General features: G+C 38.7%; 1 protein-coding gene across 1 annotated transcript in view; it reads left to right on the top strand.

Annotated features, from left to right (window-relative positions):
- CLINT1 (clathrin interactor 1) overlaps positions 1-24550 on the top strand; it is an 82498-nt gene that overhangs the window by 42446 nt on the left and 15502 nt on the right. Inside the window, exons 2-7 of the mRNA XM_026659425.2 lie at positions 2778-2882; positions 3583-3679; positions 5276-5384; positions 6280-6444; positions 11983-12160; positions 19354-19597. Coding sequence (XP_026515210.1) covers positions 2778-2882; positions 3583-3679; positions 5276-5384; positions 6280-6444; positions 11983-12160; positions 19354-19597 — 898 coding nt within the window. The remainder of the gene's footprint in view (positions 1-2777; positions 2883-3582; positions 3680-5275; positions 5385-6279; positions 6445-11982; positions 12161-19353; positions 19598-24550) is intronic.

Raw genomic sequence — 24550 nt, 5'->3', positions numbered from 1 at the left:
TTAAGCGTTCAGTACTAGGATTCCTTCTGTTAGTCTTAACTATTGTATAACCATTTGTTTGCAAAGCAATCTGTCCATGAAGTCTAGCACGATTCCCTGGAAGCTGCCCAGTATAAACTAATCAGAGAGCCCCCCCTGGCGTCTGAAAGTGTCCTCGGATATTAAATTTATATCAATCACAGGAAGTCTTGGCAATCAAACTAGTCACTTTTTCCCTTCACATCTGGACATAAATTATTTTTTGCTGCAAAGGTCACAGGAATCATGGGTAGGGCATGAAATGAGGGCCATAGAAAACATGGGAAAGGAAGAATAAAACTATATTTCCACCTTTTTAGAAATAGCTATTTTTAAAAGACCTGGAACAAAGCCAAACTATACAACTTTTTTAAGTTTACATTTGTTTCTGAATTAACTGTGGCTTAAAGATATTTTGTTTTGGAACGTTTTGTGCCATTAGTTCTCGTCTTGGCATTTGAGAGCTTTCTACAATTTGCTGAGAACAATAACTTTACTGCTGGATGGTTTTAGAAATGGAGCATGTCTTCCTATTTTAGTGGGGTTTAACTGCACTCCCCCCTCCCACGCTCCATTGCTTACTTTCCCCCCAGTACTGTGTTAGCCCTGTACTTTGAGAAACTATTTAGTTGATGCTGGTATTTTTACTGTAAGTTTCTTTTTTATGTGATTTTTTTTTTTCAATCTCAAACTTTACTTGAAATATAGGAAACTCCTTTTTATATTCCCCCTCCCCATCCATCCCTTCAAACAAGAGCTTGGGGAGGTTTTATAAAAACAAACAGAACCTTTCCCTTTTGACCCACAAGTTTTCCTTACGTAGGACAAGAAAACTAGTGTGCTGAAAGCTGCAAAGCTTCTGAAGCCTGTAGTTAAATAAATAAATGAAAATGTTCCATATGCATGAGAATTGAAAATGGTACTAGCTTACATCTGGATGTCTACAGCAAACAAAACAGCAGAAACAGAAGTTTGTAGGGTTTTTTAAATAGTTTTTAACAGTGACTTTATACAACCCTGATTGCTATTGTTCATACCTATTGCTGAGTTTGAACATGCTTTCCTATACAGATCATAGTCTATTGGCTTGCTGATTACTTATTCAGCCATGTAGGTTATGCTTTCTTTAGACAGTCAAATAAAATTGTTTTTCAGAATCTGATTGCAAGGATTCTAATGCTGAGAATCCCTGATTAAGTCTAGGAGTTCTACCTCAGGTTTTATTACCCTCTGTGTCCTTTTCTGGGTCTTAAAAGAACTTTTTGTTTCTCCTTTCTCTTTTGCTTTACACTCCCAGTTCCATCATCCTTCTGCATGGAGGGTTGGATGAGTGTCACTTTAAAAACCTATTCATGCTTCTCCCTAAACACCCAGACCGGTGACTGTAAAGCAGTGTTTTTGCTGCCCTTCCAAAGGAAGGGCATGAATATTGAACCCAGCCTCCACCGTAGCATTACTACTAGGCCACTGGACCAGTTCCGCATTTCATTCCAGTTGGTTTACAAGACATTCTGTGGACTCCAAGTTGAACACAATCATGTTGCAGCAATTTCTTTCCGATTCTGAAACCAGTTGTATAATTATCTACAGTATTTAACAGTTTTTTCTAAACTTCCTAGTATAAAGGGTATAAACATAACCATTGCAAATCTCTTTTAAATACACTAGAGTGTGAGAAAATTATACAAGTAGGCAGAGTATAGGTAATGGTGTATCTTTTAGTTGTGCAATATTTTTCTGATGTAAATATGCATATGCACAATTATTCCATTTTCCCAGTGGCACAATATCTGAAAAAATACATCTTAAAGTATTGCAGTTGGAGCTCTTTTCACGTGAATAGAGTTGTTAAGGAATAAATGCACTGAGCCCCTCTTTTGTTAAGGTTAAGGCAGATCATCTTGCTTCCAGAGTATATTAGGACTTTTTTTTTTTTTTTTTTAAGAAAGTATTAAAGCATTAAAAATCAGGCTTGTAATTAAACATTAACATTTTCTGCAACAGCTATTCATTAAGAAGGCAGATTCTTTGACTCTTTTAGAGATGATACCGAAACATCTTATTTCCTCTTTCCATACTGCATTTTTGCAAGAACTCCCGTAGAGGGTCCTTGAACTCTTGATATTGTTTTCATTCCTTTAATCGGCATACAGGGAGCCCTGTAGCTTCTCTCCCTTTCTCCTTCCCATTTTCCCTTAATTAAAACTGTTCAAGCTAAAAAACATACTTCCCTGTGAATTTCTCATCTCCCTTCTTTCCAACTTCTCCTATCTGTGTAATTTTGCTAGCACCTGCTGGGATACTGACATTGTTTGGATTTCATTATAATGCACATGGTTTGAGAAAATACACATCCACTTCTGTTCATTGAGTTATAGAAGTACTGGCAAATAATTGTGCAACATGTAAGCCGGCAAGCAAGCCAGATCTAGCTGGGGAAACTACCGATTTAGACTCTAGTGATTGTTTCAGTTTTAAGTTGACCAAAAGCCATTTTTACTGGACTGATTCCAACTCTCATGTAATCCCTAGTCTCTCATCTGTATGCTTGAAGACTAATGGAATAGTAAAAACCTTCTTAAAGATAACTTAAATGTGTTGTATAATGTCCTCAGGGTAGCTTCTGCACTAAAGATGTTTTCTTTCCCACCCTGTAGAGGTATCTCATTAAGGTACCCACTAGTGTCATTATTAAGTTTTCATGTGTTTCTCAGTTTGATGCTAATCTTCATGTGTGTGTTAATTTTTTTCCTTTGCAGCACCAACGTGGTTATGAATTATTCAGACATTGAGTCTAAGGTTCGAGAAGCAACCAATGATGATCCATGGGGACCTTCAGGGCAGCTCATGGGAGAGATTGCCAAGTAAGTGATAATTTGACTCAGTGTTGAAGAAAAAGATGCATCTTTATACAGAAATATAAAATTTGCTGCCAGACCAACAGGGATGCCAGGTTGATAGAGAGGAGCTGACAAATAATTAAAAATTAAATTTTAAGATTATATGCTGGAAAAAAATCATCAGAATCACTGAATCAAAAACATGTCACAGTATACTTGCAGTGTATTTTTTTTTTTTTTTTTAATTCTTGGTCTTACAATATGTCTCATTTTGTGGGTTTTTCAGAATAAAAAAGATCCTATTTGGGGCCGGTTGCTTCAATACTTTTTAAAGGTTTTAAGCAGAGTAAGATTAGCCAAATTTTTGCTCATGAACATATGTATCACTTTATCTTTCAGAGACGGGCTTGGATAGTGTGTGATGAGCTAGTTATGAAGGGCACCACCATAGTCATGTTGTAGACATTAAACCATTGCTTTGAAGAGAATAGATTCCTCTCCCTCCCCCCCAAATTGATAGATACTCAGCTTTGTTTGAAATGGTGGTGTGTGAAATACATCTGTATAAATAAGAAATTTTGGTAGCTCTTCACTTGGAGTTTGATGGAATTACAATAGTTTTAGACCAAGTCTGCCATCTACTGTCAACATTAAATTGTAGCAAACTATTATGGAAAATTGTTATGAAAATAATTGCTTTGCTCCTTTTGTTTAATTCTCTTAGAGCTACATTTATGTATGAGCAGTTTCCAGAACTTATGAACATGCTTTGGACTCGAATGTTGAAAGATAATAAAAAGAACTGGAGGAGAGTTTATAAGGTGTGTACATATAAAAGACATTTTTAGGATGTGATTACTCTTACTCTGTGTACTGCAGAACAAACACTAAGGTATTAATTTTAGTTTCATATCTTGATGCACTGTTGTGCATGTACGTATTCAACTGTTACATTTGTATTATCAAGAAACTGTAGTTACACTAAACTTTAGATTTCTCCTATCAGATGTTACTATTAACTCTGTTATAAAAGTCTAATTTCTGTTTTGTTGTTCTGCAGTATTGAGCTTTCTAAAAACAAATGTTTTGTGTAAAATGCTTTTTAATTAACATAGCAATCTTATTTTACTGTTACACAAGTGTCAAACAGAATAACATCTACGTTTTGTACTTAAAAAAAATCGTTTGCATGTACGCCTGTCGATAATTCTTTTTCAAATTATTTTCTAATTCTTTTTAAGCATTCTAAAGGATATTGTTTCTAACTAGAAAAATTAAAATTGTTTCCAAGTTAAACCGCTTAAAACTTAATTTCCATTAGCATTCTGCCTCAAAAGAATCCAAATTTTCCCACTCATTTTGAAGATTGTATTTCATTTGCCTTTTTGTCTTACTAGTGGTAGAGAAAGCACTGAACACCAGTTGAAGTTTTCTTGGCTTTGAATAATTTGTGTAGCGTAGATCGACTTTTTCCTTAATATTGTTATGCTGTACTTCCAATGTAACAACATATGTAGGATTATATTGGGGGTTTTCGAGGGTGAAGTGGGATTGGTATAGCACATACCATTTTTAAAATTTAAGGTTTAGATCCTACTCTGTCGGCTCAGATTATAACAAGACAAAAATAATTCTAAGGCATACTGTGTTTTCTTGGGGTGCCCAATGCTTTGTACTCATAGTAATTGTTTTCCCTGAAGTATAATGTAAATTAATATTTAATGCTATCATACATACTACTTAATGTTCTAAAGACTCGTTGGAATTATCTACCAGGTTAGAATATATTGCATTTTGATTACGTATTTTAGCTGGTAGACTCTGCTTCACATATGACTTTTTTTAGATGGAACTTATTGAAGTTCAAGGAAGTTCACAATTTTAAAAAATACTTTTTCAACTTTTAAAATTTTTGTCTTGAAGTTTTCTTTAAACTTACTCCAGAATACTGTTTTATACATGAACACATTCCTGTAGAGAGCAACATAAATAAGTCACCATAAAAATTGCTTTTAAATGAAAAACATTGGGGGAATTGAAGGGGCGGAGGGGAGACAGGAAAACTTTTTTGTTTTACAGGGTTAGGTTTGCTTTTTAAATTTCCATAACCATCTTTTTCGGATGAAAAGTTATTTGCTTCAAGAATTAGTGATGATCTAATATTAACAATCTACTTTGGTTTTTACTGAACAAATGCAATCTAAATTTGCTTGCGATACTTATAAACAAAAAAGGGGAAGAAAAAAGAGAACGCGATAAAAGGCAAATCAGTGTAATAGTTACTTATTTAAAAGGGGAACAAATCTTGTCATTGACTAACTTTTGGATTTTAGGGTTTAGTTTTTTATTGCACTTAAAACAAATTCTGATAGAGCTTTTGTTCATGCAATCATTTAATGTGCTTTGTATTTTTATAGTCTTTGCTGCTCCTAGCTTACCTCATAAGGAATGGATCAGAGCGTGTTGTTACGAGTGCCAGAGAACACATTTATGATTTGCGCTCCCTGGAAAATTACCACTTTGTAGGTGAGCAATAGAAAAATCTTATAAGCAAATTAAAACAGTAGTTGGAGTTGTCAGTCACCTGAACCAGCTTAGAAGCCTCCCTGCTCTAATTAGAATGTGACTGTTGCCGGTTGTGTGAAGAGTGCAGAATCCAAGACGTGGGACCCTAGAGTATTAATTAGTGAAGACAAGAACTTGCAGAAAAGACTGGCTAATAACAACAGAACCAACACAACATGAGTGTTCGGGTTTATATTAAAATATGCACTAGAGACTGGTCCCCTGTGGTGTCCGTAAAGGAATAGCTTTAATCATATGGGAAGAAAAGGTTAGAGCTCCAAAACACACACATCTGTTTGAAGCTGGGGTTTTTTTTCCTCCCACCAAATAATATTTACAGTGCAAAGGCAGCAAGGCCAATGTGTGTTTTGAATGTGAAAGAGGCTGGTGAGAAAAGCAAATTTTAGTTTTTAGCTGAAAGCACTTTAAAAATTCAGTTTTGCAGTGAGACAGAATTCTAGCAATTAGTGTTTCAAAAACTGCACTAAAAAAGCTAAAAACTGGTGCTGCTTCTTAAAAAGGGTTAAAATCGGAATAAAATATGAGTGAAGAAAATAGTTTAAATCTGAGCCTGTTTTTTTTTAACTCCAAAACTTACTGCTGTTGATCTGTTAAAGATTAATGTTAGACTTTTCTAAATACAAATTGTACTTAATGAAAATACATGATTTAGTTGAGGATGAAATTTCAATTGATATAAAATATTGTTTGACCTCCTATTTTAGACAGGTTCAGTGCACTTTAGGATTTTTCTCATAATTGTTCATTTTGTAACTTTTTTTTCATTTGTTAGCTTGTCTAATGCTCAGTACTAACTGCTACTTCTGAATTTTTCCCCCTTTGCCAATATATATAGATGAGAATGGCAAAGACCAAGGTATAAACATACGCCAAAAGGTGAAAGAAATGGTAGAGTTTGCCCAAGATGATGATCGACTTCGTGAAGAGAGGAAAAAGGCAAAGAAGAACAAAGACAAATACATTGGGGTTTCTTCTGACAGTGTCGGAGGGTTCAGATATGGTGAGTACAGTGCTGTGTTGGTCAAGTAGATGAGGAGAGCAATTTGCACCCAGCGACTTAGCTTGGTTTCATGGATGTGCTGCAAGGAGCAAATAAATACTGAGCAAATCCTTCCTGGACAATTTGTCCCTTTGTAAAGGACTCTTTTTAAAATATGCCTGGCACTTTTATTACTCTTATCGAGCTAATAACTTTTCAAATCCTTCTGGTACATCTGAATAGAAATGAAATATTTTCAAATGTATTGGTGGCAGTTTCTCTCGGTCCCTTGGTGGGGTGAGGGGTAAGGGTGTCACTTAAATGAACTAAATGGAGATTTTATTATATGGCTGGTGGTGATCCACTGCCGCTTCCAAAACTTAACTGATCTATCTGAAAATTGGCATGTAGGGTCCTTTGCCACAATACAATTCTAATGGAAAGTTTGAAGCAAATCAAGCGGCATTTTTAAAAGGACATATTTTGAAGGGCATTTTCAGGGCTTCCAGAAGAATTCTGTTTTTGTTTTTCCTTGTGGGTTTTTTTTTTAAGATCGCTAATACTTTCTCACCTCTTCATAGCTGAAAATGGCTTGACCTAGACATCCGACCCTTGTCTCAGGGAGCTGACCTCACTGAGTGCCTTTGATTTGTTTTGGTGATGGTGGTGAGTGTGTGGTGTTAAAGTAAAACAATGTGTACCTTAGGATATGCAAGCAGATCTTAAACTCCCATGTAGCATTATATGGACACTTGGAATATAAGCCACCATATGTATGTATTTTGATATTCAACTCAGGTCTGTGTGTTCTTGTTAATGTGCGTGTGGTGCTGCTTGCTGATCTACAATCTCTAATGGAATTCGGGGGTCTGCATCTGGTCTGTGATTTTTATGGCATGCGTTGAATCTGCAGCTCCCATGTGCACCTTAAGGAGCATGCTTCCCAGTGCCAGCACCACACCCACTTTGCCTTGACACACTAGGAAACTTGCAGCTGAATATGTACTGTGCTGCTTTATTGCACCCACCAGGCCTTGCAAAACTGAAGGCAGGTCACCTGTTCAGTGTTTCAGTGGGTGCTTGGGAAACTTAAAGGAACCTTGTTGAACAACAGCTGGTATTGAAGCTTAAGGAACTATGGATTTAAGGGGGGAAACTAAGCAGTAGCTTTGTCTTAAAAATCAGTTTAAAGGGATATTCTAAGGTTAAAATGCAAAAACATGTAAGTCTGTAAATGCCATTAAGGTCACTTGACCATTCATAACTCTACATCTCTCCTTGACAATAGGCACTCCAGAGCCAAATACGTCCAGGGAAGTTGCCCTTCATCTGCAGGAGTGGTTGCCTAAAATCTAGCTTGATTTAGGCATTGAATCTCACATCAGGCCTTTTTTTTGCCATGCCTTGAAGCTTGCCCACCTCTGTCTGCTTTGCTTAGATGATCACTCATGAGCATTGTAAGGCACTTCTTTATGCACCACTCCCTCCTTGGCCTCCTCCATGCTCCCAGTCCTGCCACAGTGAGGAACAAAGGTCTGAGTGTGCATCTAAATTTGCATCTCTTTCGTGTAGCCCAATATGTTGCATCTAAACCATCAGTCTGTCCATATCCTCCCTGGTATTACTAGAGATCAGGATATTTTCCACTAAGAGGAAAGTCCAACCCTCATGTTCACAACTTCTGAGTGCTCCTGTGCAGTGGAACCAGTGTGGCTTTGTGCGAGAATGGACTGTATGTGAGGGAGCTGTGCCAGGAGTATGCATCCTCTCTGTGTGACCTGGAGATTTGCTCTGCACAAGCCACTCTGTGGCACTGTGGACCCTTCCATCACAGTGAAGGGTACATGTAAGTGCCAGTGGGCTGAACCGTCTCCATGGTATAGGGAAGGATTTCCTCCCTCTTCTTCCCCCCTCCTCCGCCCCTCTCCCCCCCCCCAAAAAAAATAGGGTAGACAGGCAGTTCCACCATGCTACAGGATAAGTGCCTCCTTGCAATATATTCCTTTGGGTTTATGCTACCTGTTGGGGGCTCTGGTAATCCTTTTGTCTTGTAGAACGCTCACAGGTCACTGCCTCTGTACCTTCTTCATTGTTGTCTCCTATCTTTCTGTCTGGGTTGGCTCTTGTTTCTCTCTGTCCAAAGAGAACTTACCCACCCCGGGTTGATCAGTGGAAAACTTCATTCCTTCTCCATATTCTTTTCAGCTCTTTTCACCACACTTCCAAATCTGAACCCGTGTCATCTCATTAAAATGTATTTGTTTTTATACTAAAGGATCTCTAATTAGCATCACTTCATTTATCACTATATTGAAGTGTTTGCAAGCATTTTCATCATCTTAAAATGCCAGCATTAAAAAACCCCTTCAGGCTGAAATTTTACATATAAGGTCAGATCTTTCAGCTAGGAAGGAATAGTCTCTTATACAGAAAATTGATTTTTTGCAGGGGGATCCAGTAGGAATTTTGGGGGGAAATAGTTTTAAGATTTTTTTTTTTGATTTTTTTTTTTTAAGTATCCAAAAACATATTAGTTTAGGTTATTTTATGAGTTTAAAAAAATGTGAACAGGCTATATTTTATCATCAAAATAGCCCACGATTTTTAACAATGCTGTGTCAGGCTAATGTGTAACAAAGTTCTGGAACATGTGGATAAACTTTACATTGGAAAACTTTTTTTTTAACACCCCCACCCAACCTGATATTTCTTTTTGTTGTCTCAATCTACATTTCAGTACATCAGGCCAGGTTTTTCTGCTGCTTGTCAGCATTCTAAATGTTTATAACACACAAGGAAACACAATGTACGTTAAAATACAGAAACAAAAAAGTGCACATTCAGTGCACATTGATGTGCTCCCTAGCACTTTCTCTGGGTAGGAATAAATGGTAAATTCTCAGAATGGAGAGGGGTAACTAGTGGTGTTCCCCAAGGGTCAGTCCTAGGACCAGTCCTATTCAACTTATTCATAAATGATCTCGAGAAAGGGTTAAAAAGTGAGGTGGCAAAGTTTGCAGATGATACTAAACTGCTCAAGATAGTTAAGACCAAAGCAGACTGTGAAGAACTTCAAAAAGATCTCACAAAACTAAGTGATTGGGCAACAAAATGGCAAATGAAATTTCATGTGGATAAATGTAAAGTAATGCACATTGGAAAAAATAACCCCCACTATACATACAATATGATGGGGGCTGATTTAGCTACAACGAATCAGAAAAAAGATCTGGATGTCATCGTGGATAGTTCTCTGAAGACGTCCACGCAGTGTGCAGAGGCAGTCAAAAAAGAAAACAGGATGTTAGGAATCATTAAAAAGGGGATAGAGAATAAGACGGAGAATATATTATTGCCCTTATATAAATCGATGGTATGCCCACATCTTGAATACTGCGTACAGATGTGGTCTCCTCATCTCAAAAAAGATATACTGGCACTAGAAAAGGTTCAGAGAAGGGCAACTAAAATGATTAGGGGGTTGGAACAGGTCCCATATGAGGAGAGATTAAAGAGACTAGGACTTTTCAGCTTGGAAAAGAGGAGACTAAGGGGGGGATATGATAGAGGTCTATAAAATCATGAGTGATGTGGAGAAAGTAGATAAGGAAAAGTTATTTACTTATTCCCATAATACAAGAACTAGGGGCCACCAAATGAAATTAATGGGCAGCAGATTTAAAACAAATAAAAGGAAGTTCTTCTTCACACAGCGCACAGTCAACTTGTGGAACTCCTTGCCTGAGGAGGTTGTGAAGGCTAGGACTATAATGGGGTTTAAAAGAGAACTGGATAAATTCATGGAGGTTAAGTCCATTAATGGCTATTAGCCAGGATGGGTAAGGAATGGTGTCCCTAGCCTCTGTTTGTCAGAGGGTGGAGATGGATGGCAGGAGAGAGATCACTTGATCATTACCTGTTAGGTTCACTCCCTCTGGGGCACCTGGCATTGGCCACTGTCAGTAGACAGGATACTGGGCTAGATGGACCTTTGGTCTGACCCAGTATGGCCGTTCTTATGTTCTTCCTGTGATGGAGAGCACTATTGATTACCTGGTTTGGTAGACATTTACAATAAACTCTTTCAATATAGTCTTGGTACATACAAGATGGAGAAAAGGCTACAGGCAGCTGGATACTAACATTGAGCCATTTGATCAGAAAGCATATCTGTATTTGTCCGGATTCTGTATTATACAAAAAACTAACAAAGGGAGTCATTTTGATGTTCACATTTTCTTTTTCAGAGATTAAGATTTTTATTTTTGCATGTGTAATTCAGGTTGGAGAGAGGCATAACTCGGATTCAATTGGACCTTTTCATATTCCTATAACTTATTCATTGTGTGTGGATTTAAAACTGTTTTAATTGAGCATGACCCTTGTATTTTTTTAAGTATCTTACAAGTTTCTTATGAGTTCCCAAATAATTTAACTAATTTACCATTTTTGCTGTCTGCTTGCTAGTTCCATTTCACTCAGGTAAGGCAATAAAAGTAGGCTGGTCAATGTCTCCTTTCTAATTTTCATGCACTATGACCAACATGTTCAAATGTTTGGTGCTTAAATTTAAGCACCTGAATACAAATTTAGGCACCCCATAAGTGGCTTAACATTTCCAGGATCCAAATACCTGCCTGTTGAAAATCAAGCCACTGATTGGGTTGCTAAAATTTTCAAACTTAGTGCAGTCATCATATTGTTTCAGATTCCAACAATGCAAGGGGAAGTTTTAGTGAAAATATCTTTTAAATTCTTTTTTAAAAAAATTAACTTTACTAAATCTCAGTTTAGATGTGTACATGAAATATTTGCAGGTAATTGAAGAAAAGGTATAATCTCTTTTCTAAACTAACCAGCAGCTAGTTGGAGTTCTTGATTCTCAACATTCAGAAGCAAATTTATTTTGCTGTTAATTCTTGATGGCACTGTAGTGTTGAGAAATGAAAGCACTGACTGGCTGCTGAGAAGGTAAGTTGCTGTACTTTCCTTAATGGTTTCTAAATCTTGTTGTTTGAGGGTTTTTTAACAGGAATAGATGCTAGAAATATTACCATATGTTTTCACACTAGTCTGTTTTGGTGTTTGGTACTGTGCCTCTGTGTATTCATGAGCTTTTAAAATGTATAAAATCTTTGAAAGATTTACCACTTAGTGTGGCAGCTTGGCCAGGAATGCAATATTGCACATTAAGTGACCATTATAAAAATGGCATGTTCCAATTCTGATAAGTTGCTTATACAGCCTGAGTTGATTCTCTTATGCTGCTCCTCCAGCAGGGTTTAACAGTATCCTGATGTGCTGTGCTGTGCAGTGCATTACGGTTGTGTAGTTGTCATAAACAAAAGCTTTTGAATCTGCATTCCTGCCACTTAATGATTGGCATTCCATGCTGTGCCTTGCTGTAATAGTGTTGATTCAGCACTGTGGGAGCTTTCAGTTTGCTTTGAAAACTCATAAGGTAACAGTTTTTGTGGGGGTCATGGGGGACAACTCCAAAAAGACTACAGGCTTTTTCTTGCGTTTATCATCAGTGTTATTTCTTCACAAATTGTATAGGTGAAAGATATGATTCTGAGCCCAAGTCAAAATGGGATGAAGAATGGGATAAAAACAAGGGCGCTTTTCCATTCAGCGATAAACTAGGTGAACTGAGTGACAAAATTGGAAGCACAATTGATGATACCATCAGCAAGTTCCGGAGGAAAGATAGAGAGGACTCTCCTGAAAGATGCAGGTACTTCTACTATGTTAAAATAGCTGTATCTACTCTGAATAGTCACTATAATTGTAAGGCTTATTAGGTGTCTGCATTTTTTTGCCACGCTTTCCCCTCTTAATAGAAATACAATTTTGGGCCAGTCTGTTGTGTGACACCTTCCCCCCCCCCCCCCTTACCCTGCTCTGTTGGTTCCAGGGGGGCCATGTAGCTGTCATCCCCAACCCCAGAGAATAAGGAGGCTCTTTGGGTGGTCTAGAGTCAGCATAAGTGCCCTGGCCTTCAGGGGCGGCTCTGTTTTTTGTAGCCTGCAGGCGGTCTGCTGGTCACGCGGATTCGGCGGTGTTTCTGCGGGTGATCTGCTGGTCCCACGCCTTCAGCGTACCCGCTGACGAATTGCCGCCAAAGCCGCGGGACCGGCGGACCTCCCGCAGGCATGCCGCCGAAGGCGGCCTGACTGCTGCCCTCACGGCGACTGGCACACCGCCCCCCGCGGCTTGCCGCCCCAGGCACGCGCTTGCTGCGCTGGTACCTGGAGCCACCTCTGCTGGCCTTGCAACTGCTTGTCCAGGGGGAGTCTGGCCAAAGTGCACTGAGCTCTAATAATTCTCAGCTATTGCAGTGGCCTCCTGGACCGACTGCAGTAGCCTTGAAGCTGCTCTATTTTATAGATGAGTCCCGGCAAACTCCCAAATGACCCAAGAATAAGAGGAGACACAGAAATTGCTTACAGCCACTTTAGCCCCACCCTCCACCTCCTATTTTCATTTTTTTCACTGGGTTTCTGTATTGAGCAGATCTCAAGAAGAACAGAGAATTTGGACCACTTACTCGTGTACTTGAAACAAATAGTTTCATTTTCAACTAACCCTTTTGTAAAATATGACAGATGTTTGTTCACCTGGCCTCTAAATCCTCTGCAGTCAGAAAATAAAACTGAGGTGTTTTTGCCTGCAGTATGATCTCTAAATGCACCACGCTTCAACAGATGTATTAAATTTTATTATTGGGAGATCAAACCCATTCTTAACGATCTGAAATTGCTGCTGAGAAAATGCTCATTTAAATAATTTCCTTTTAGGTAAACAGTCTAAAATTGTAAGAATTCTAATACATCTTGCATTTACGTGTATTAGTAGTTTTTCACAACCCTATGTATAAGTATATATATTTTTTTTAATACCAAGTAGTCCAGCAGGGAAGTGAAAGTAATACTAATGGTGGCACTTTTCAGAACAGGGCAATATGGCCTTCCCCCTAGGACATTAATAAATCAAAAACTGGTACTCTATGCACACATCAGGGTTCCTTCTTAGAATTTATCATCAATAGACTACAAAGAGAGAGGATCAGAAGAAACAAACAACTTGAGATTTAACAATAATGGTACATTGATTTGAGCTTTGTCCTTATCTTTCAAAAGCAATTTTGCACATGAGAACATCCATAAAGATCCTTAGCTATATTTCAAATAGAAAATGAACAAATATTTACCTTGATATTCCCCTCGTGTTGTCTTGTGCCACTATGGTTCTTCCTCCCACTACTGCTTATCACCTGGATGGATCCTTATCTCCTAGTGTGCCAAGCAAGCCTCTCTCTCTCCACCTTCTAATCCCTCCCCAAACCCCTCTTCTTTCAGATAGCTTTCAACTGCTAATTTCTGCTCTACTCCAGTGTTTTTAATCTTCTGCACTAACCAGTTTTCTAACTTAATCATTTGGTCTTTCACACCTCATAGTTATTACATCTTGCATCTTTGGTTGTTATCCTTTCTCTTTCCTTTCATCTTTTACCAGAAATGTCAGCCCAGGGACAATGTCTTTGATTCTATAAAGTGCCATAAAAGTGTTTGGTACTATTAAGTAATATCAATTTTAAACAAGGAGTTAAAAGGGGAAATTATGCAACATACACCAGCAAAAATGCTCTTCCAAGTGGTAGTTAAGGTGAGGTTGCACTGCTGAGTCCCACAATGCAAAATAATCCAGACTTCTGCCAATATGCCGTGTCTCTAGTACCGCACAAAAAGCAGTCCGAAAGCATCTTTTTGCGTCAACAGCACACATGTGGAGCCTAGTCTAGAAGCCATTACGTGTGCATTGGGAATTGAAACAAATGGAAGTTTTGTCTGTAGGAGGAGCAAAGTCCTCAGGTCAGGTCCATATTGTCATAGGAATCTCATGATATAATGTGTAATTAAAACCCAATAAAAATCCTATTGATAGTTCTTTATACTCCTAGAACTGTCGTACCTATTTTTATCATTTCCCGTTTCATAACCCACTAATTGAATACTACAGGTGCAAGTTCTACATAAATATTTAATATCTAAGCGTCGGTGATCGGAAGAAATTGGATTTTAGTAATCGTGTGTGGCTTAAAAATCAAAAATCCAACACTGCACAAAATGGTACTTTGAAGAATGTGTGCAGTAGATTTGGAGTTTGTATCCTTCCCTTCTGGGTTCATGGAAATAACCTAAATCAGTGGTTCTCAACCAGGGGTACACATACTCATGGGTATGCAGAGGTCTTCCAGGGGTACATGAACTCATCTAGATTTTGCCTAGTTTTACAACAGGCTGCATAAAAAGCACTAGCAAAGTCAGAACAAACTAAAATTTCATACAGACAATGATTTGTTTATACTGCTCTATATACTATACATTGATATGTAAGTACAATATTTATATTCCAAATGATTTATTTTATAATTACATGGTAAAAATGAAAAAGCAAGCAATTTTTCAGTAATAGTGTGCTGACACACTTGTATTTTTATGTTTGATTTTGTAAGCAAGTAGTTTTTAAGTGAGGCGAAACTTATGGGTATGCAAGACAAATCAGACTACTGATAGGGGAACAATAGTCTGGAAAGGCTGAGATCCACTGCCCTAAATCATAGAAATGTAGGGCTGGAAGGGACCTCTCGAAGTTGTCAAGTCCAGTCCCCTGCACTGTGGCAGGATCAAGTAAACCTGACTGTTTGTCCAACTTATTTTTTAAAACCTCTAACTATGGGAATTCTACAACCTCCCCTGGAAGCATATTCCAGAGCTTAACTACCCTTATAGTTAAAAAGTTTTTTATAATAGCTAACCTAAATCTCTCTTGCTGCAGATGAAACCCATTGCTTGGGGTCCTTTATTCAGTGGACGTGGAGAACAATTGATCCTCCTCCTCTTTATAACAGTCCATAACGTATTTGAAGACGGTTATCAGCCCCCCCCCCCAAGTCTTCTTTTCTCAAAACTAAACATGCCCAGTTTAACCTTTCCTCATAGTTCAGGTTTTCTAAACGTTTTATCATTTTTGTTGCTGTCCTCTGGACTCTCTCCAATTTGTTCACATCTTTTCTAAAGTGTGATGCCCAGAACTGGATGCAGTACTCCAAATGAGGCGTTGCCTGTGTGAAGTAGAGCGGAATAGTTATCTCCCATCTCTTACATACGACACTTCTCTTAATACATCCCAGAATATCACCCTTTGTTGCAGCTGCATCACATTGTTGATTCGTTCAGTTTGTGAGCCACTGTAACCCCCAGATCCTTTTCATCAGTACTACCACCTAAATGAATTCACTTAAAAACAAACATCCTCCACAGTTTATTCACAATCTGTCAGGGTGCAGTAATGTAGAATTAATGCGCTGCTCTACTCTGAAAAGTGACTACATAAGGGGTACTGCCTCAATCCACAGATCTTCTCTGTATGTGTTCAGTCTCAACTGTTGACATTAGTGATTAAAACAAAATTATTATTTTTTTTTTTTACTCCTGTTAGCATTGCAGTCAGTACTGCTCTGGAAGGATGAGAACAGACTCCATCTGGCTTTCATCTCATCGTTAGAATGCTTAACAAAATTCCAATTACAATCTTTATTTTTATTGATGCATGAACTAGAAGAACCCAGCTTGACTTTCAGATTCCAGGTCTAGTTAAATAAAAGGTTCTTTTTTACTTATATGCTGAAAACACTTGATCTAAGTCATTGAGCGATAAATATGTAACCCCATCATGCCATTTTTCAGAGCAGAACTACACTTAAGGTATGCACAACTGTCTGTCTGCAGAGAAACTGGGCCTACAATTTGAAATACGGCTATTTTTGAACCTTAGAAGGAAAACATTCCTGTCTCTCAGAATTGTGTTCCTTTCCCAACTTATCAGTACGGATGGCTCATTGGAACTGAAATAGTAGAAGAGAAGGGAATTCAGAAAGCAGTCGCTAAAAGCCTCTGGTTTTCCTTTGTTGGGATTCCCCCAATCTTACACTAATGATCCAAGCTTGACCCCAGTATCCTCCTTGCTTTGCACTCCATTAATGCTGATCCCATCCTTATGTACAGAAGCAGTATTTTCCAAATTGTCTGCAGGTACCTTAATGCATCTGTAAAACAATTTTTTAATACCAAACAGGAATTCTTGAACTCTGTCCAAATTTATTTCTCTCCAACCTTTTAAGAAGCTAGTGTAGGCAGCAGATGGCAAAGGAAAACAAAATGTGGTGTTGGTCTCCTATAAAACCATAAGTGTCATCGTTGCTAAAGGTGACCTTGGTTTAAAGAGTGGTAATCCTTCTTTGCGGGCTGACTAGGTTTAGACATTCTGCCTCAAACTATCTCCCCCCCCCGAATCAAAGAGACAGTAAACCATTTTCACTCCTTCAGGGGGGAGGAGAATCTAAAGCAAAGGAAGAGACCACAGGCTAGAGTTCAGCTCCTGGCTGTTACGTGAACATGCATTGCTCATAGGACCGTATCTTTAATGATTCAATACGATACTAGATGAAACTTCTTAACATTCACTATGCAGTTCTCACATGAAGCGGTACGATTTTATAGGGATTTATTCCGTACATAGTAAACACATTTAAAGTGAACATTAATCTATAATGTTTCATTGCTGTTAATGTGACCATCAAAGAAAAATCAAAACAAATCTCCGGAGACATTCCGTTTGAAGCAGTACAGTTTATTATAGAAAATTGGGCACTGTAATATTTTATGTCCTACATTTCAGTGTATATATATTTAACCTCTCTGGAAAACGTTCAGATATAACACATGCATCCACCTAAACATCGCTTCTCTAATGCTGTGGATTTTGGAGGTCAGTTGACCACTCAAACCCTTTTTATTTTTGTAGAGCTAGAATTTCTGGTAGTGCAGCAGTTAAGATGGTGTAGATCACTAAAGGGTCATCTGTGTCTTACTCTTGAGCAAGTGAGATTAACCTTACTACGTTCCTCTGAAACTTATGCTATAGTGTAATATGGGCATGCATCTGAAGTGCACATTTCATCGGTGCATGTGACAGCACCTGCACTTGATAACCTCTCCTCTCCCTCAAGTTCCCCACAACACATGCACACATTAGGTACTTGGGGCTGCACTGATGTGGTTAACAATTAACAATAGTAATTGTATTGCAGTAGTACCTAAAGGTCCCAATCAGCCTCGGAGACCTATTGTGCTAAGCACTGCATGAACACACAATGGAAAGAACCTGCCCCAAAGGAGCTTACACTCTAAGCCAGGAGTGGGGTGACTAAATGATGCATTGCATTAGTGAGCTTGCCAGTCATCTTTGGAGACTTGGATTAAAATCCTGATATCACAACTGAAAATGAATGTAGTGGTCTCCTTCTATTCCCTCACTTGTGCATGGGGCTAATAGTACTGTAGGCTCAGAGGGCCAAGAGCTGGAACAGCCGAGAGTTGCTACAAATCGGGGACTAGGTGCACTGGCAGAGCTGTGTGCAGTCTTTCACCACACTTGCTTGTATGTCTGGCTAAAGCTAATGCTGTTAGTCTTTGGAAGCACTTCCAGTGGCAACTAGATTGTATGTGTCCCATTTCCTCTATGTATATGAAGTATGCCAAACTCCCCACTATTCTCAGCAGAGAACAAAGACTACCCTTTAGAGTATATTGTGGTTGTCATATCCCCACAGGGCCGGCGCTTCCACTAGGCGACCCTAGGGCGGCAGGATTTGGGGGGGAGGCAGCATTTTGCCGTCCTTGGTGGAAATTTGGCGGCGGGGGGTCCTTCCGCTCCAGGTCTTCGGCGGAAATTCAGCGGCGGGTCCTTCACTCGCTCCAGGACCCACCGCCGAAGCGCCCCGAAGACATGGAGCGGAAGGACCCCCGCCGCCGAATGCTCTGAGGAGGAGAGCTGCCGCCTAGGGCGTCAAAAACCCTGGCGTCGCTCCTGTATCCCCACTGACAAAAGGACAGTCTTTGTTCAATTAGATATGTTAGTACTCTTGTGCATTATTAAAATATAAAAACCTTCTACTTTTAATTATGTACCCAGAAGGGAATTGCTATTTCAAAATAGTTTTTCAATATATTTAAGCTTTCTCTCCAGCATTTTTCATTGTTATGTACAATTCTGTTGCCCTAATGATAAAATGCAATATGCCTGTTGCAAAAATGAATAATATTTTACACCTTTTTGGGTCACTAGCAAAGTAAGAATGGAGAATTTAATAGACTAAACATACATTACACTGTGGTACATAAAAAGATTTCAACTAAAACAGACACGTGCTTTAAGGTGTACGAATAAATGTGTTTTCTGAGCTGGGAAATTTAGAACAGTTCTGTATAATACTGTGAAACAATCTTATTAAAGCTGGGTAACCATTTTTCACAAATACTTGAAAGAAAATAAAAGCCCATATATCTCAAATGGGATATGGGCTGGAAGTGGAGTTGGTATCCTTGACATCTTAAGGCCAGCACCCTTTCTTGATGCACCGCTTCATTTCGACCAGTGAATAACCTCTTGGGGCAAGTGTTGAATAGGCCTACCAACTTCACTCTTTTTCTAAATATCCCTAATTATAACAGGCCAGACAGCTGTATCTAACAAATACCTTTAAACCCCACACATGCACAGAAAAGTCTCTGAAAAATTGGGATAATGCTACCCCCACTTTTGTAAAGTGCCACATAAGTGTAAAGTATTAATTTCTCAAATATTAAAGCTGTGTACTCCTTTCCCTAAGTCGCTGTCTGCACAGTCTTTTGTTAATACAAATCAACACTCTTGTCAAAATTCTTAGGCCTGAGTTCAGCGTCCATTGAAGTAGATGAAAAGACTCCATTGATTTCAGTGGGCTTCGGATCTTGGTGAGGAGGAATTGAATCATATTTGTACTGATTATTATCAGTTTTGTTTCATTCTTCATTGCTCTTCTAGTGATAGTGATGAGGAAAAGAAAGCAAGAAGAGGTAAATCCTCCAAAGGTGAATTCAAAGATGAAGAGGAGACGGTGACGACCAAACATATTCATATAACACAGGCCACAGAGACCACCACCACCAGACACAAACGCACAGCAAATCCTTCCAAAACCATTGATCTGGGAGCAGCAGCACATTACACGGGAGACAAAACAAGTCCGGATCAGAATGCAGCTTATACCCCACAATCTACAGTAAAGGTAAGATGTAACTTCCATTCTTCCAACTCTGAAACCATGTTTGTTTTAAGAACAAGGGAACTCGGAATTAAGTAGACTATAGAGCAGCCCAAAGAGTAACTATTTTCCCAGAAATTAAAGGGTTGGATTTTCAATAGCGGCTAAGACCCTAAAATTGGACCTAGAATAAATGTCCCTTATCTAGTAATATAGTGCCGTCACAAATTTAGAATGGACAGGCTCTGATGGGTGGATGTGGTGTTTGTTTGTTTTTTTAAACAAAGTAGCTATCATTTCTCTATTTTAATCTCTATTTAAAAAAATAGCAGGAAGAGAGAATTTAAGGTTCAAAAGATACTTCTATTTTTAATCTCAAAATGTCTGGTATTTCAAACATTAGTATTCTATACAATACTTCGGATTTGTAACAGTTTTTGTTTAAAAACACCACATTCAGCCATATGTAATTAGCAAAGCTCTCAAAATACAAAGCCCCAACTTAAAATACAGAAACATGATTTTGATTTATCACTAGGCTGAATTTCAAGCTTCTAAATTGTTTGGACATACCTAAGGGGGAAAAAAATACTTGTGGCAAGTTTCTTTTTCCCTAGCCATTTAGTATGTTCACAGATATTGTCCAACTCGTCAGTCTCTATTGCTATTGGGTACTAGAAAACTCAGTGTCTGGGGCCAGTATTTTAATTACAGTCATATCTAAGCTACAAAATAATTGTTGGAACAAGTTTGTGGCCCAACCACAACTAACTTTTTTTCTGTACACACAGGCAAGAGGGGGGAGGGGGAGAAGTCTTATAACATGGCTGAGTTGAAAGCCTGTTTCACAATAGTGTTTAAAATATCTACTTATGTAGTATAGGTGAAGGCTCTAGTCTTCCTAGCTTCCCTTGGGTTTCTACTGATATTGTATTTCCTTACCTAACCCATCTGTTATCTTTCTGCTTTTTGTCTCCCTGTAATTGTGGGCATGCCAGACTCTGTGAAACAGTTATTTATGGTCAATCCACAGTTTATGAATCTTTGTAAGGTTCACTTACACGCATCAGAAAATATTGAAAAATTCAAGAGCCTATTGACATCTCTTGGAAAACGGCAAAAACTTTTAGAAGCACATCTTGCCTAAGTGTATATCTTTTATATTGTCTATTTTTAGTCTGACACTGACTTGCAAAGTGGATCTTTATTCCTGGCCTGCTCTTTGTTCCTTATTTGAAATTGTAATCCTCTGAAATTAAACTTTCTTGTTATAAAAATAATTAGTGTCACTGAGACTGCCTCAGGCTGTTAAACACAATGCTCTCATGCATAGATGTGTCTTCTTTGGTTAGACTCCACAAGAGGTTGTTGCAAAGATTTCTGCTGCAAAGCTGAGTCCACTCGCTTCTCTGCCATAAAAAGGAAGAGCATGTTTCCCATTGGACTTCCAAATTTTTCCTGTGGTGATCTTTCATCAAGCGCACCCTGACAGGCACTATGCAGCTGTCCTATCTGCAAGAAGTCAGAAAATAATAGGGACTAGTTGTTTCTCAGGTGTGGGGGTTCACCTTGGGCTCCCACACAACCCTCAGGGCATTTGGTCATCCACAGTGTGGAAAAGGCTATTTAAAAAAAAAAAAAAAATCTCCTCAGGCTGAGATCAGTGAAGTTCACATTCTTAGCTTCCCAGACCTCCGGCAGGGTCAGTACTTTAAGGTGATAAGTGACCACCTTTGTCTGCATCAGCTGCCAGGGAGGGATCAGAAGCTCCGAACTGCTGTGAGACATTTCACAGTATGGGATGGGAGGAGAGAATCCTAGCCTTCATTTAGCCCTACATACCTGAAAATCCAGCCTGGCTGAATTGTCAAGTTGTCCAGTCGTCAGAATGGAGAATGAGCAACCAGTACTTCCATATCGTATCTGAGATTAAGCCAGCCTTAAGTGTTCCTATTTGCTTCACAGCCAAATCACAAGTAAAACAAATGTCTTGAAGGACACATTCAATAGTTCTAGGCATGGAAGCTCTCTTCCAAGTTACTTCTGCTCTCCCCATGCTTTTACTGAACAGAACAGTGTAAAAAGAGAAAAATTACTTGTCATCCTGCTCGTACCCAGTTGGTTAATGAGGCCCTGATACTTTGAACAAATGGAGATGATAACCATATGTTTGTTTCATCTACTGGTTACCCAGATCTTCCATCTGGAACCCACCTTCCTGAATTTTGAAGTATGGCTCTTGAATGTAGCATAACAAAAGAGATTTTATCTAATTTATATGTTATACCATCGTCTCAAAAGGAACACAGTCTTAGAAGGCTTCTGCTCATTTCTGGCTCAGACTCAATGGTTGGAGCTAATGGACTGTGTGATGACACCAAGAAGAACTAAAGACATTGCTTCATTCTTACTAAATAGTCTGATCCCGTAGACAAGCCATCACTTGGATCTTTAACATATCTAGCATTCTAGGAGCTGGCAGTAAGACTCCACTATCTTTCTTACATAGCATGATTCATCAGAGTCCAAATAAAGCCACTTTATACAAACATTGGCCTATATGGAACTTGATCTGGGTCTTAAACTCTCAAACTCCATGTTATCATATCCATGTACTTGTGGTCCATTGAAGTAGCTTTCTTGGTTTCCATTACCTCTGTAGGTATTCAAACTACCCAGATAAAGAAGCATCCTGTATACTTCACAAGGACAAGGTGATCCTGTCAATTTGCTTTCAATAATTGCTGTTGTGAATTCTGTGATGTTAAGAAAATCATCTTTCCCTCTACCTGAATCTGAAGCATAAGGAGGAATTCAGCACAAACTGGATCTCAGATGAATTATCAGCTTGACTAGAGATCTATAAAATCTGCAGAGCTTCCACTCCAAATACAGGAATAAAAAATCTTCAAAATAACCATTTCTAAATGGCTAAGATGTGATATTAGAAAAGTCTACCCCAAAATTGGCAGACCGGTTCTCAAAAGTCTATAGGGGCAATGCTCTCTATTGACAAATGCCCTCATCTGAAGAGATGTTCAGAGTTGACTGGCCATGGATGCGTATCTTCACCAGGATCTACAAACTAGACTACAGCCTTAGTGCTGCCTGTGGGAAGAGGGTTCTGAAGCAGTTCTTTATTTTTAAAACCCTTTTGAGAGTGGGATTGTAAGGCTTTTCCCCTCCAGATGATCATGGGCTTGTGTCTCAGATTCTTACTGCTGGTTGTATCCCACAAGTACTAATTTAATGAGTGCGTTAGAAGGGTACAAAACTCGCATTGGAGGAATAAAGCTAATGTCAGCCATTTGGGATCTTTCTCTCTCTCTGTGCGCCCCCCTGCCCGACTAATGTCTGAGTCCATGACTGTTCCTCTAGTAGGTAGAAACCATCTTAAAATGTGGAAGCCTGCCAGGAGAGTTCTGGAGAGTCAGCTGACCTTCCCCTCTTTCTCATTGACCAGGATAGATGGTTCTGGACTGCCTCCCACTTCCACCTAAAGTAAGAGAATCCACAAACTCTGTGCCAGTGTGACTGAGGCAAGTAGTCAGGCAGACAGGTAGTAAAATGGTACTTCAGACTTTTCAGCAGGTCGTCAGTCTGCCACAGATGCACTTGACCCCAGTGCCAAGATTCAAAGAACAGTAAGAATGCCATTGTACTGCAGGAGTAGTAACGTTGGCTAAATGTGTGCATTCTTGGTGGTGTTTCCTGCAAGAATATAGGATTCAGATTAACCAAACTGATGGTAATCTCGTGTATTAGAGCTGGGTGGGAAGCAGTTTTCTCATCCCATAAGAAGACTTTTTTTTAAAAAAAAAAAACTTCCCATCCTGAATCAGACAAGTACGCCTCTACCCCGATATAACGCGACCAGATATAACGCGGTAAAGCAGTGCTCCGGGGCAGTGGGGCTGCGCACTTCAGCGGATCAAAGCAAGTTCGATATAACACGGTTTCACCTATAACGCGGTAAGATTTTTTGGCTCCCGAGGACAGCGTTAAAACGGGGTAGAAGTGTAGTTGAAATTTCAAAAACTTTCACAAACAATACTCCAAAAATTTCAGACTGGGTTAATTGAAATGTTTCACTTCAATTTTGACTTTTTAAAATTTTTATTTTTAGTATAAATTAAATAAAGTTTCAAACCAAAAAACAAAATATTTTTGTTTCAGGAGTGTCAAAATGAGATGTTTAGAAATTTTCTAAACTCCCCAATTTTTTTTTCAAAATTTGTCAAAATTAACCCTTTCCTGAAAACAGTTTAGTCAAATCAGCATTTTTCTGATGGAAAAACATTCTCTTGGAAATTCATGACCAATACTAGTATTAGTGACTATGCTAGTGAAGTGACTTCCGATGTGCCGTGGTACTATCAGGAAATGCATTCTCTTCCTTGTTACATGACTGATAAAAGGAAGGCTTCAATACTGCTTTCCCTCTGTCTCCTTTGTGACCTTGCAAGCTAAGTCAGGGTCCCACAGTAACTTTGGAATTATATTTGATAATACAGGTCAGTTATTCTGAGATTTTAGATTAATGTGTTGCAAAACAGTTTGTCTTCCAGATAACTCTGTCCATTAACTAAGGGCTTGTCTACATGGCAAAATTTTCTTGCATAGCTATACCAGAATAATTCTTCTTCTATAATTGTACTAGTGTAAATTCCCCTGTGGACACACAATTCCAGAATAAGTGATTTATAATTTTCCAAAGCACAGTCATCATTCTGGAATAAAATCAATGTAATTCTTGAATAGTGTCCACGTGGAGGCTTATACCAGTATAACTAAATGGAATAATTATGTATTAATGAATTAATAATTCTGCTATAAGTATGTGGGAAGGAAATCTCCCTATGTAAACAAGCCCTAAGATCTGATTGAACATATTCACCACCTGATAACGGTGACGTTCTTTACTAGTATTTTACATAAGGTTTATATCATTCAACCAAAACCAAAGTGATTTAAACA

The sequence above is a fragment of the Terrapene carolina genome, unplaced genomic scaffold, assembly GCF_002925995.2.
Source record: "Terrapene carolina triunguis isolate 2854851 unplaced genomic scaffold, T_m_triunguis-2.0 Scaffold629, whole genome shotgun sequence".
Classification (NCBI taxonomy): Eukaryota; Metazoa; Chordata; order Testudines; family Emydidae; genus Terrapene; species Terrapene triunguis.
The sequence above is the reverse complement of the archived record's forward strand: the minus strand, read 5'-3'. Positions and strand labels throughout refer to the sequence as shown.